At 39.5% G+C, this 14,697-nt stretch overlaps 2 protein-coding genes across 2 annotated transcripts; both read left to right on the top strand.

The window, feature by feature from the left end:
- Window positions 1-1,725: 1,725 nt before the first annotated feature.
- Window positions 1,726-2,157, top strand: LOC133796092 (uncharacterized). Its single transcript, XM_062233575.1, has one exon. The coding sequence runs from the start codon at window positions 1,726-1,728 to the stop codon at window positions 2,155-2,157; it is 432 nt and encodes a 143-aa protein (XP_062089559.1).
- Window positions 2,158-4,693: 2,536 nt separating this feature from the next.
- Window positions 4,694-5,692, top strand: LOC133796091 (uncharacterized mitochondrial protein AtMg00810-like). Its single transcript, XM_062233574.1, has one exon. It carries the CDS (start codon window positions 4,694-4,696, stop codon window positions 5,690-5,692), a length of 999 nt encoding a protein of 332 aa, XP_062089558.1.
- The last annotated feature ends 9,005 nt before the right edge of the window (window positions 5,693-14,697 follow it).

Raw genomic sequence — 14,697 nt, 5'->3', positions numbered from 1 at the left:
TATATCTCGCTGGAATGACGATGACTGTGTCAATCCAGGCATAGATGAGGATGTATTCGGTCAAGATATTTCAAGTCTTTACATATGCAAAGAGGACATACTTCAATTTATTCGAATGGAAAAGATTGGACAAGGAGTTGTCGTTTGCTACATGAGGTATCTCACAATTTTTTTACTTAACATTTCTTATTTGATTTATTTTAACAACAAATTTCCTAAATTATATTTTTGACTACTACTCTTTTTTTAATAGGTTGTTATACAATTTTTTGGTAGAACAAGGGCGCCAAAATAAGTTTTTATTTGTCAATCCTAATGTTGTAGCCACTAAAGGAAGTTCATTTGAAGAGCGTGTTCAAGGTCTGTTCAAGCGCTGTCGTCAATTAAGATCAAGTGAGCAACTTATGATTGTCCCCTGGAACCATGGGTAAGTTCAAAAATTTGTTACTGCCAAATACTTAGTCCTTATAACATTTGCGTTGGAGACTTATACCAAATATTGTTTTTCTTGTGCAGTGATCATTGGATGTTGATTATATTGGCCCCATATGCATATTACGTTTGTTTTTGTGATCCGGTGAACTCAGAACTGGAAAACCGTGAAGAAATTGTGGCAGTAATAGTCAATGCTTTCAACCTTTTTCTGACCAGTCTACCAAAACCTCCCGAGATTCCAAATAATATAGAAATTGTGCAACCGAAAGTAAGTAACTACGACTTTAATTATACTTGAATTTTACTGATATTTTTTATATTAATTGCTTGATATTTTATTTAAATATTAGTGTCCGCACCAACCAGACAATGTGGCATGTGGATATTATGTGATGAGAATGTTCAAGGATTACATTGAACATTCACGACCTGAACGTTACTTGAAGAAAGAGGTATGTATATAAATTTATACAAAATTAACAATTTATTTATTATTAAATTATATATATAATGAAATAATTGATTAACTAATATATTTTAATTTGTATTTTTTGTAGCTAAACACTACGCCATATACACAAGCACAGATTAATGAAATGCGACAACACTGGGCGAACCATATGCTACCGATAATTCAAAGTCATCGTCCAACATATTAGGTTTTTGTCATTTACTTTTACTTTTTCTTTCTTATTATATGTTTAGCTAGCTAGTGTAATATTTGTTAATTTTGTATGTTTAACAACAAATATTACAATTTTGTATATTTAGCTAGCAAAAACATATTAGATATACACATTTCGGTTTTATTAATGAAAATTCAAAATTTAAATTTGTATATAATTTAGATTTTTTAATTAATATATTTAATTCTATTTCAAAAAAAAATTAATATATTTAATTCTATTAATTAATATACTGAAAATAATTATTTAATTTTTTTTAAAAAAAATACAAAAACATATGACGTCTCCCATGGGGAGACGTTGAAAGTCTACAAAGTCTCCCCATGGGAGACGTTGTAGGTACCTATGACGTCTCCCATGGGGAGACTTTGTAGACTTTCAACGTCTCCCCATGGGAGACGTCATATGTTGTACACGTACACCCTATGACGTCTCCCATGGGGAGACGTTGAAAGTCTACAAAGTCTCCCCATGGGAGACGTCATAGGGCCACTTTAGATGGCCCCTGCAACAACGTCTCCCCTGGGGGGAGACATCAAATGTCTACAATGTCTCCCCCATATAGCCATTAAATGCCTATTTTGTTGTAGTGAACTGATTGCTCATGTCCTGGCTCTATTCATCTCTTACTGAACCAATGCTTGGTGAAATCGTGAACTACAAAACTGCCCATGAAATCTGGGCAGCATTGGAAGAAATTTACTCGTCCTCCTCTATGGCTCGTATCACTGAAATTCATGGCAAACTTCAAACAATCAGGAAAGCAGGACTCACGACAGCTCAGTATATTCAGCGTCTCAAGAGCTATTGCAATCGTTTGGCAGCAATCGGAGAGACGGTTTCACCCAAAGACCAGCTCGTGTACTTTCTCGGCGGATTGGGGCCAGCGTACGATGCTTTTGTCACTAGTATACTCAACAGAGCAGACAAACCATCCATGGAAACTGTGTACAGTTTATTACTCAGTTTTGACTACCGAATGGAAAGAAATGCTACTGAAGATATTTCGAGCTCCCTTCAAGCTAATTTCTCTTAGCTCACCACTGGGAAAAAGTTTGCCAAACACCAATACCCACATCCCAACCACAATAACCCGAGACCCTACTCTTCTTCCTCACATTTACCCACTTTGCCTAACCAATATTTTCCTGGTGTCCTGGGTCCTCGCCCCAATCGTCCCTCTCCTTCGCCTCACCAAAATACCCAGAAATCGCCTCATTCTCGGCCTTCTTGTCAGATCTGTGGCAAGCTTGGTCACACAGCAAATATTTATTACCATCAATCTAGCTTACTCTCCCCAGCCTCCCCGTACGTTTAACACAATGGTTGCCTCATCCTCTCCCATCCCCACTCATTCGTTTTCTGGCTTCGCTGGCCCAGATGGTTCCTCTATTACCTCTCCTGCTCCCTGGTTCATGGATTCTGGAGCAACCCATCATTTTACCCCAGATTCTAAGCTGATGGATCGCCTAACTCCCTATCATGGGTCTGAGCAAGTTCAGGTTGGTGATGGTAAGTCCCTTGCTATTTCTCACATTGGTCATGTTACTTTACCGGCTCAGTTTGTATCTCTCTCCCTCTCTCATGTCTATCATACTCCTGGTCTTACCAATAATCTAATTAGTGTTTCCAAATTCTGCCGTGATAATAACGTTCTCATTGAGTTTCATTCCACAAAATGTTTTGTCAAGGATCAGGTCACCAAGAAAACTCTTCTCACGGGGGTGCTTGATAAGGGTCTCTACCGTGTCAGTTCGTCCTCCTCTCCACGTTCGTTTCGTTCCTCCTCTTCCTGCTTTGCTCATCTCACCCGTGTTTGTGATTCATCTATTTGGCATAATCATCTTGGCCATCCGTCTCCTCGAGTTCTTTCCAAAGTTTTCACTGCTTGTAATTTGTCTACTGATGTTATTTCTGTTTCTGAGTTTTGTAATGCCTGTCAAATGGCTAAGTCTCATCGACTGCCATTTTCTTTGTCTGTTTCTAGAGCTACGACTCCTTTTGAACTGATTCACAGTGATGTATGGGGTCCTGCCCCTGAAACTTCTATTACAGGCGCTCGTTTCTTTGTATTGTTCATTGATGACTTTAGTCGATTTACATGGATCTATCATTTACAATCTAAATCTGAAGTGTTTTCTACTTGTCTGAAATTTCAACTTATGATTGAACGCCAATTTGATACCAAAATTAAACGATTCCAAAGTGATTGGGGGGGTGAATTTCGTTCTTTCAAACACCATTTTGAGTCCCTCGGCATCCTTCATCAACTCTCCTGCCCCTATACTGCTGAACAAAACGGTCGGGTCGAAAGAAAAAATCGACATGTGGTCGAAGTAGGCCTATCTCTCCTAGCCCAATCTCATGTTCCCTTGGCCTATTGGCCTTATGCGTTTTCCACTGCCGTATACCTTATCAATCGGCTTCCCTCTTCTGTTCTCGGTTTTCATAGTCCTTACTTTACTCTCTATCACAAACTCCCTCAATATGATCTTCTCCGTGTTTTTGGCTGCTCCTGTTTTCCGTATCTTCGACCCTATAATAATCACAAGTTACAATTTCGTTCCCACGAGTGTGTTTTCTTGGGTTATAGTTCTCACCACAAAGGCTATCTCTGCCTCTCCCTTTCTTCTGGCCGAGTCTACATTTCTCGTCATGTCACATTTAATGAGCAGTCCTTTCCTTTTCTCCCTTCCTCTCCTTTACCTTCATCCTCTCTGCCTTATTCTCCACCATTGCCTTCTCTGTTATCTCCTACTGTTGCCTCTCAACCATCACCGTGTGCTCCCATTTCCTCACAAAATCGTTGTTCTCCCACTCCGTCCTCTCCACCCATTTCTTTTACCTCTCCTGTCTCCTCATCTGCCTCTTCGGTTCCTTCCCCTTCTCTCCCTATTTCTGAGCCGGTTGAGTGTCCTGCTCAATGTGAGAATGCCACTGCACCAACTTGTAATGTTCATCCTATGATAACACGTGCGAAGGCAGGTATCTATAAACCAAAGGTTCTAATCCATACATTGTCTGATGATTATTATGAACCTTCTACTTATAAGCAGGCTGCTCGGTTTTCTCATTGGCATGATGCTATGTTGGCTGAAATTTCTGCTTTAAAAGCAAACAATACTTGGCATTTAGTTCCAGCTCCTCCTCTTGCCAAAGTGATCGGGTGCAAATGGGTCTATCGCGTTAAACTTACTGCTGATGGGCACATTGAACGGTATAAGGCACGCTTAGTTGCCAAGGGTTATCATCAAACAGAGGGCATTGATTATTTTGAGACATTCAGTCCCGTTGTTAAGCCTACAACCATACGCACTGTGTTAACACTTGCTCTGTCCGAGGGGTGGCCTTTAAAACAATTGGATGTGCAGAATGCTTTCCTTCATGGCGATCTATCTGAAACAGTTTTTATGGTGCAACCTGAAGGCTTCAAAGACAGTCAGTTTCCAGATTATGTTTGCTGTCTTGACAAAGCACTATACAGCTTAAAGCAGTCTCCACGTGCTTGGTTCAATAAACTTAGCTCCTTCTTGCTCTCTTGAGGGTTTGTCAACTCAACCGCAGATTCATCCATGTTTCTTTTTCACGCTAATTCTGTGTTTCTGGTTCTTTTGGTTTATGTCGATGACATCATACTTACTGGCAGCAACAATTCTGCTTTGTTATCTCTGCTTGCTGCCTTGCGCAGTCAGATTGCTATCAAGGATTTGGGTGATCTTCATTTCTTCTTGGGTATTCAGGTTGCTCGAACCTCTGCAGGCCTTCATCTTAGTCAACATAAATACATTCAAGACATTCTCCACCGCGCTGAGATGCTTGATTCGAAAATCTACAACACCCCTATGTCTACCGCCTCTGTTCTTTCGGCTTCTACTGGTACTTTGCTTCCTGATGGTACACAATACCGTCGCATAGTTGGCGCCCTCCAATATTGTACTATCACTCGCCCTGATGTCTCCTTTGCTGTCAATCGTGTTTGTCAATATATGCACTCCCCTACCGACGCCCATTGGCAAGCAGTCAAGCGGATTCTTCGTTACTTGAAGGGCTCGGCTCATCATGGTCTTTTCCTTCAGCCTTGTTCGGATTACAGTTTAACATGCTATACAGATGCCGATGATCGCCGCAGTACTGGTGCTTACTGCATTTTCATGGGTCATAATCTTATTTCCTGGCATTCCTCCAAACAGAAAGTTGTGTCGCGTTCCAGCACGGAATCTGAATTTCGTGCTCTTTCTGATGGTGTTGCCGAGATATCTTGGATACAATTTCTCCTTCGTGATCTTCGTATGCAGCAGCGCATGGCTCCTCTCTTACTGTGCGACAATATTAGCACTACCTATCTCACAGCCAATCCAGTTCTTCACACACGAACGAAGCATGTTGATATTGATTTTCATTTTATTCGCGAGCGTGTTGCCAACCAGCAGTTGATTGTTCGTTTTACTCCCTCTGAAGACCAACTTGCTGACTGTTTGACAAAAGCTCTTCCTTCAGCCCGGTTCCTGCTGTTAAGATCCAAACTCACTGTGCTCTCTCGCCCCATGAGTTTGCGGGGGGATGATAAGTAGTATTATTAGTTGATATAAATATTACTATTTTGTAAATATGCTCATCACCTATTGTACAGGTGGCATACGGTTATTCTTTCATTCTTGGGTATAAACCAACATGTAATTGTTCATTTGCTAATTAAGCTGAATATCAATACAATATCAATTTCTCTCACTTCTCTCTGCTCTCTCTCTCTCTCTCTATACTTTACACATATAAATCGGCACCATCTTCAACCTCTTCTTCGAAGCTCTTGAACACATGAACGTCAACCACACAGTTGCATGGTAGAAAAGTTTGTTTGAGTGGGTCAAATAATCACTTACAATAGTTATCATAAGCAGCCACATCTTGAAATAAGCATTTATATGGAATTATGATGTTGTCTTGACTCTTTTAGAATGTATTGTATGTAATTTTCCTATTAGTGTAAACCCCGGCTTTAGGGCCCTTGTACAAGACGTCGAACATAGTGTATTCCTCCATCTCAACTTAACAGTGGGTTAATGAAAGAACCAGTAGTGCAATGTTAAGTCCAAGAATAAGTGTATGATCTTAAGTTTGGTGGAGACTCTCATTTATAGAAATTTTTGTTTGGTATGGGTTGGCAGATGACTTAATTTTCTCAAGGTTTATGTTCAAATCATTAGTTTAAAAAACAAATATTAAAAAATTATTCTTTAACGAGCTTTTCAATATAAAATTATCATTAAGTAGCCTTTCAAGTCTTAAATAGATCTGAATTTATGAACCTTTATGTAGACAATCTTTTGAAAAGTACAATTTTATCTAACAACAAATATGGAAAAAATGAGAAGAAGTTTAATGAATTAGTGCATGTGTGAGGGAGTGAGCCATATAAGACGAAAAAAACTATTGGAGTACGTTTATATAAAGTATAACGTTGGTGGAAATTTAAATGCATGCTTTCAAGTTTTTAACCTAACATCCATTGAACAACTCTTGGTTTTATTAGTATAAAATCAATATATCATATGTTAGTATCAATACACATACTCGTCTTTATTAGGTGGTTAATAATAGGCCATATATTTCTTACTCGTCAAAAGGATTTGGGTAAGTAATATTTTCCACTTTGCACCTTTATAATCCTATTACAAGTTTCAATCTACATTCTTTATAAGTTTGGGTTATCTATATATGATTTAGTTTCATAAACAATTTTTTTATAACTATGTAATACATATATACTAACCTACTCACAATTTTTCTCTGTACTAGAGGTTTGCAAAAAAAAAAACAATAAAGTCTTCAAAGGAGTATTCCGGGATCCTAATATATGTTATAATATTTTATAATATAATGTAATGTTATATAGTTTTATGATATAATGTTTTAGATTAAGTAAATGTGACAAAGAGTGTCACATACTGTAACATATAAAAGAGAGTTGCAATATTTACATATATGTGAATATCCAAATATGTAATAGATTTGGTGTTACAAATTCCGTTACAAATTTGTAACTTTCAAATATTGACCATTATTGTGTAGATTTGTTGTTACACAATTTTGAGTTGAATTTCTTCAAGCCATATGTGAAATGGTTGTTAGATCACTACTACAAATATAGGGTTTCTCTGCGCTTTTTTTTCAATCTAAAATAAAAAGCGCAGAGAAAAGGATTGAAGGACACTTAGGAACTTTGTTACTGCGGTTTTTTTTAAAAACGCAATGTAAAGTAGGAAAAGTGGGAGAAAAACGCAGAGAAAAGTTGCATTACTTTTCTCCGCGGTTTTCTTAAGAAAACCGCAGAGAAATAAAGACTTTTCTCCGCGGTTTAATTGAAAAAACCGCAGAGAAAAGTAGTGTAATTTTTCAAAACTTTTACCAAGCATAACTTTGTGCTCGGTTGTCCGTTTTGATTGTTTTTTTTTTAACTTTGATATTTTTTCGAGATCTATCCAAAGAAAATAGTCTTTTCTTTGGATAGATCTCGAAAAAATATCAAAGTTAAAAAAAAAACAATCAAAACGGACAACCGAGCACAAAGTTATGCTTGGTAAAAGTTTTGAAAAATTACACTACTTTTCTCTGCGGTTTTTTCAATAAAACCGCGGAGAAAAGTCTTTATTTCTCTGCGGTTTTCTTAAGAAAACCGCGGAGAAAAGGTTTCAGATCTATATATAAACTCATTCTTCCCCACAGGGTTCGTAAACCTACTTCATTTCGCGAAAAAACTTCTTCAACAGCAGCGGTACGTCTTTCAACCTTCATCTTACTATTTTTTTTTCATCTTTTTTAGCTAAATCGTAGTTAAAAACTGAAGTTGATGCTTAATATTTGTCTATTTTCAGGTTTTTGGTAGTAAAAATGGTTAGGATTTGGTCGAAAAATTGTCCATTTTCACTGTATTTTTGGGCATGTATTGTGTTCTTGAGCTTGAAAATAGGTAATGATCTATATATCTTTGTTTGTATAGCTTTTTGTTTTTTTTTTCATCATTATTTTTAGAGTTTATTTTGTGTGAAATAGACAAATAGAAATCAAAATTTTGAGAGGTTTTTCATAAATCATTAATTTGGTTGCTGAATTTTTTTTCTTCAGATTTTTCGGTGACAAAACCTAAAAATTTTGTTTTTTTTTTCAGGTTTTCAGGTTTCTTTTGTATGCAGCTAGATAGATCTCGAAAAAATACCCAAGTTAAAAAAAAAAACACCAAAAACAGAGAACTGAGCACAAAGTTATGCTTCGTCAAAATTTTGAAAAATTACACTACTTTTCTCTACGGTTTTTTCAATAAAACCGCGGAGAAAAGTCTTTCTTTCTCAGCGGTTGTTTTAAAAAAACCGCAGAGAAAAGTACATCTTTCTCTGCGGTTGGCTTACTACAACCGCAGAGAAAAGTGACACTTTTCTCCGCGGTTGGCATACCACTTTTCTCTGCGGTCGAATACACTGCGCTTTTCAATACTCTCGAAAACCGCAATGTATTGAGTAAAAAAACCGCAGTGAAAAGCCTTTTTTGTAGTAGTGGATATATGATTTTAACCATAATAGTGTATTTTAGTAGTTACAAAATCAATTGGGAATGATTTGGAACCGTTTGGAAACACAGCATAATTTTGTATGCTGAAATTGGGTAGTGGCCGCGGCCACAGTGTCTGACTGACCAAATTTCAGTTTTTTCTTACCTTTTTTAACAGCTCCAAAAACACAAATAACCCACAAATCTCATTTTTAATTTCACAAACATCCAATTAATCATTAGTAACAGCCATGAGGGTTGGTGGAATTTGAAATTCAAAGGGTGTCTCTAAACTCTATAAATAGGAGCCTATTGCTCACTTATAAGACAACAATTTTTCTATCCATTAGAGCACTTGGCTAGAAAACACCTAGAGTCTTGATTGTAACGCTCTGGATAACCAAGATCGTTACCATGTGTATTTTAAAATAGTGCAAGACTTGCTAATCAAGTCGTTTGAACAAAAATGTGATCCTAAGGTCAACATCAGGTTAATGTAAACAATTTTTATCATAAACAGTTAATTTTCATTAAAACAGATGTTTGATACATGGGATCCTAGAAACAAGGTATAAGTGGTAATTTACAATCCCCAAAAGTTAACACAACCAAAAGCCAGTCTAATGGAAAAATACTAGTTTTAGGGCTCTATCCCTGTACTTTCCCTCAGTTGTAGCGGATGAGCAACTGACTATGTAGAATTCACCCCAGAGCTCTCCAACTCATGGTTGGTCCAACTTCTCTTTGCCTTTACCTGCACCACATAGCACCCATGAGCCAAGGCCTAGCAATAAAACCATAAACAACAAGCACATATAACAACAGTAGTATTCAATCAATCTTAACACAACCAGTTCAATTATATAACAGGATACAAGCATTAAACTAACCAAAAGTAATCATATAATCTCAAGTTCATATCTTAACTAGTTACACAAATATTCAGGATTGGCATGTAACGCTCCACGTCACTATGGCTGCTTCCTAGAATGACGACTGGCCCTACAAACCAACACGAGTCTTTCCAGTGTGCTTTGTCCTCACTCGCACGCTTCCTGGGAAAACTTCCTAGGAGGTCACCCATCATGAGATTACTCCAGGTCAAGCACGCTTGACTTTGGATTTCTCAAGTGATGAGCTACCGAAAAGAAGATGCATCTTGTTGGCATAGGTAGTACCCATCAATCATTTTAAGCCATCTTCAACTCTGTAGTCCCATACCTACAGAGTCTTAGAATCATCACACTTAACCTTCCCCAGGCGGTGGGGGATTGCATAGATTTACCCGGTCTATCCCCTTACGGATCACGGGATTCTAACTGTCACAATCACCCCCCCTTACGAGCCCGATGTCCCCGTCGGCCACACTTCCGGCTGGGTCAAGGATCTGATACCATTTGTAACGCTCCACGTCACTATGGTTGCTTCCTGGAATGACGACTGGCCTTACAAACCAACACATGTCTTTCCAGTGTGCTTTGTCTTCACTCGTACGCTTCCTGGGAAAACTTCCCAAGAGGTCACCCATCTTGAGATTACTCCAGGTCAAGCACGCTTAACTTTGGAGTTCTTAAGTGATGAGCTACCGAAAAGAAGATGCATCTTCTTGGCATAGTTAGTACCCGTCAATCCATTTAAGCCCTCTTCAACTATGTAGTCCCATACCTACACAGTCTTAGAATCATCACACTTAACCTTCCCCAAGCGGTGTAGGATTGCACAGCTTTACCCAGTCTTTCCCCTTACGGATCATAGGATTTTGACTGTCACATGGCACACTTAGGTCGAGCCCTCTGTTTATCTAGTTGACCCCGGCTCGCTTAGGCAGAGTTGCATTCAGTACGCTTAACATCAACTCTGACACTCTTAGGTCGTTCATTCTGATATACATAACAATCGTGCAATCACGCAGTACACATACTCAAGTATTGGGAACCTCAGTCCTTTTCACAACCACAAATGTGCAGTTTTCTTACCTCGAATCCCGAGCGAGAAATAAAGAACGGTTCCGAGCACGACCCTCAGTCCTGAGCCTTAACGATAAACCTAGTCACAATGTCAATGGGTAACCATCAACTCCTATTCCAAATAACTTTTTAGGAAACAAAATCTAGCCTCCAGGACCTCGAATTCTTCTAAACTGGGTAATAGAATTCGTCCTGAGCGCCTAGATTCGAATTCCCGTGCCTCCCCAACCCTAAAAGCTAACTTAGGTCAAAATGGAATAGGCGGGCTGCGACCTGTCCTTGAGGGTCCCGGCGCACCTCAAGCCAGAGGCGCAACCTCATGCTTCTAGGGGGCAGGTAGACCGCGACTAGCCACCTAGGGCCACATCGTGCCCTCAAGTCATTAAGACCCCAGGGAATTCTAGGCACACGGGTAGCGGTGCACCCCCGCAAACCCAGAATTCCCTGGGTTTCCTCAGCATTCTACCCAGCCACCACCTCAAAAATTTCTCTAATAATACTCCCAAACCCATACTAATTTCAGGAACAAATCTAGGACTCTCATTCACATATTTTAAACATAAGACATAGAGAATTTTACTTAAGCTACCATCCCAATTCAGCAATAATTTATCACCCTAAGCTCAGTCCAATTTCAACCTAATGATCTAACTTCCTAGCAGAAGAACAAGATGGAATTTCCATAATCAAGGGCCTGAAATCTTACCTTAATTGTGGCTTAATCCTCAGCAAAGACTTTAGATGATCCTGGCTTTATACTCTAGGTTCCCACACCTGAATTCCCAGCATCACTTCATGAGTTCTCCTTCAGCTTAAACAAGTCTTTTTCCTTTAACTAACTCAAAGCCCCAAGACAAGAGGGAGACAAGGAGTGAAAGTGGGTGAGAGGAAAAAGGAGAGTGAGAAATTTCCTGATGTTTCTAATCATTCCCTAACACATCAGAGTATATCCTTAACCTAAAAGACTTTTTTTCCCTTTAAGTTTATTCAGCATTCTAATGGTTTCTAAGGGTAAAATGGTCATTTTCCCCGATTCCTGCAAATCCCTCAAGTGTTCCTAACATTTATCAATTAATCCCGCCGTGTCAAGTTAGTTACCAAATACTTATTCATTACTCAATAAATCCCAAAATATTCTCTAAATTTCCCAAAATACCCCTAGGCTCCCCCGAGTCGGGTATTTAACCCCATTGTGACTATTTCGCTAATCTGCTCACTAGGACCGTCTTGGGCCATATACTGCAAATATATCCACATAATAATGTGGTCTCAACCACTTATCACATTTATGCCCTGAACGGGCCAAAATTACAAATATGCCCTTATAAACAGTAAAGGCCCCACATGCATATCTAATACTCATAAACATGCATATCATATATCCACAGAATCATATTGGTCATGCATGCCACATAGTCACACATTTAACCAATTACACACGCATATGATTTCAACTATGTCCTCTGATTGAATATTTTGGCTTGTTACAACTATCCCCTCCTACTGAGAATTTCGTACTCAAAATTTACCAGAATAACTCAGGATACTGATTCAACATAGCTGACTCAAGCTCCCAAGTCTCTTCCTCGACCTTGCTATTCCTCCCTAATACTTTGACTAGAGGAATCGTCTTGTTCCTCTGATTTTTATCTTTTTTGTCTAGGACTTGGACCGGTCGCTCTTCATATGACAAATTTGTCTGTAACTCCAAGTCCTCATACCTCAACACATGAGTCATATATGAGACGTACTTGTGAAGCGTAGAGATGTGGAATATGTTGTGAACCCTTGATAATGATGGTGGCAGTGCCAAACTATAGGCCACCTGCGCGATCCTCTCCATGATCTCAAAAGTTCCTATAAATCTAGGGCTCAACTTTCCCTTTTTCCCAAACCTCCTCACCCTTTGCATTGGTGACACTCGTAGAAAAACGTGGTCCCCTACCTGAAACTCGATGTCCTTACGCTTAGGATCAGCGTGGCTCTTTTTGTCTGCTCTGCGTAGCGAGCATTCGAGCTAAGATCTTCTTAATAGCTTCATTAGTCTTCTGAACCATCTCCGCCCCTAAATACTTCCTCTCACCCATCTCATCCCAATGAATGGGTGATCTACATCTTCTTCCATACAACATCTCATATGGAGCTACTCCAATCGTTGACTGATAACTATTGTTGTATGAAAACTCAATCAATGGAAGGTACTTACTCCAAGACCCCTCAAAGTCCAATACACATGCCCTAAGCATGTCTTCCAATACTTGTTTTATCCTCTCAGACTGTCCATCTGTCTGAGGATGAAAGGTTGTACTGAACTTCAACTGAGTCTCCATAGCCTTCTGCAAACCACCCTAAAACTTAGAGGTAAATATTGAATCCCGGTCTGATACTATAGATTTGGGAACCCCATGGAGATGTACAATCTCCCTCACATACAACTTTGCGTACTGATCCACGGTATAAGGAATTCTCCCTGGTAGAAAGTGAGCTGACTTTATGTATCTATCTACTATCACCCATACCAAGTCATACTGCCCCACTGTCCTGGGTAAATCGCCCACAAAATCCATAGTAATATCTTCCCACTTCAATTCGGGAATACCCAAAGGCTGTAGCAACCCCTCTTGTCACTGATGCTCAAACTTCACCTGCTGACAGGTTAAACACTTGGCCACGTACTCCACTACGTCCTTCTTCATTGCAGGCCACCAATATAAGGTCCGCAGATCCTGATACATCTTCGTGGTGCCTAGATGGAGTGAATATGATGTAGTATGGGATTCATCAAGTATCTCCCATCTAATACCCACATCTATCGGGACAGAAATCCGACCTTTATACCGTAGTAACCACGTCTTTGAAATAGAATAATCCATAGCCACTCCAACTAGGACATTCCATATAACCTCTTGCAATAGTACATCATCCAACTGACCCTCTCTTATCCCCTCCAAGAGGGTAGACAATAAGGTAATATTGGCTAACCGGCCCACTATCAACTCTATCCTTGCTCTATCCATCTCTTCTGCCAACTCCTTTGATATCTGTGTAGAGCTAAATAACTGTTCTGGGCCCCTCCGGCTCAACGCATCTGCACCTACATTGGCTTTCCCTGGGTGGTAAAGGATATCACAATCATAATCCTTTACCAACTCCAACCAACGTCTCTGCCTCATGTTTAAGTCCTTCTGGGTGAAGAAATACTTCAAGTTCTTATAATCGGTGTATATCTCGTACTTTTCTCCATACAAGTAGTGTCGCCAAACTTTTATTGCGAATACCACCGCTGCTAACTCCAGATCATTGGTAAAGTACCGCTGCTCATCCTTCTTCAGTTGCCATAACGCATAAGCAATAACCTTTTCATTCTGCATCAACACGCATCCCAATCCCAATCTCGATGCATCACAGTATACTACATATTTCCCTCCCTCCGAAGGAATACTCAACACAGGAGCAGTAATTAGCCATCACTTCGATTCCTGGAAGTTATTCTCACACTTGTCTGACCAGACGAACTTCAGATTCTTCCGTGTCAATTTTTTCATTGGTGCAGCGACCTTCGAAAACCCTTCCATGAATCGTCTATAATATCCCACTAATCCAGGAAAACTCCTAACCTCTAAGGTGTTCCTTGGCCTCGGCCAATCCCTAACCGCCTCAACCTTAGCTGGATCCACCTTAATCCCATCTCCACCAACAATGTGTCAAAGGAATGTCACTTCTGGTAGCCAAAACTCGCACCTCTTAAACTTAGCATACAACCGATGCTCTCTCAACCTTTGCAATACCTGTCAGAGATGTTGTTCATGCTTCGCCATTGAATTAGAGTAAACCAAGATGTCATCGATGAAGAAAATCACGAACTGATCTAAAAAGTCCTTAAACACGCTGTTCATCAAATCCATGAATGTTGGTGGGGCATTGGACAGACCAAACAACATGACCAAAAACTCATAATGCCCATACCTTATTCGAAAGGTCATCTTCAGAATATTGTCATCCTTAATCCTCAGCTGATGATAACCAGATCGAAGATCAATCTTCGAGAATACCGTCTTTCCCTGGAA

The sequence above is a fragment of the Humulus lupulus genome, chromosome 8 (assembly GCF_963169125.1).
Source record: "Humulus lupulus chromosome 8, drHumLupu1.1, whole genome shotgun sequence".
Lineage (NCBI taxonomy): Eukaryota > Viridiplantae > Streptophyta > Magnoliopsida > Rosales > Cannabaceae > Humulus > Humulus lupulus.
Note: the sequence above shows the minus strand (reverse complement) of the source record. Positions and strands in the feature narration are given on the sequence as shown.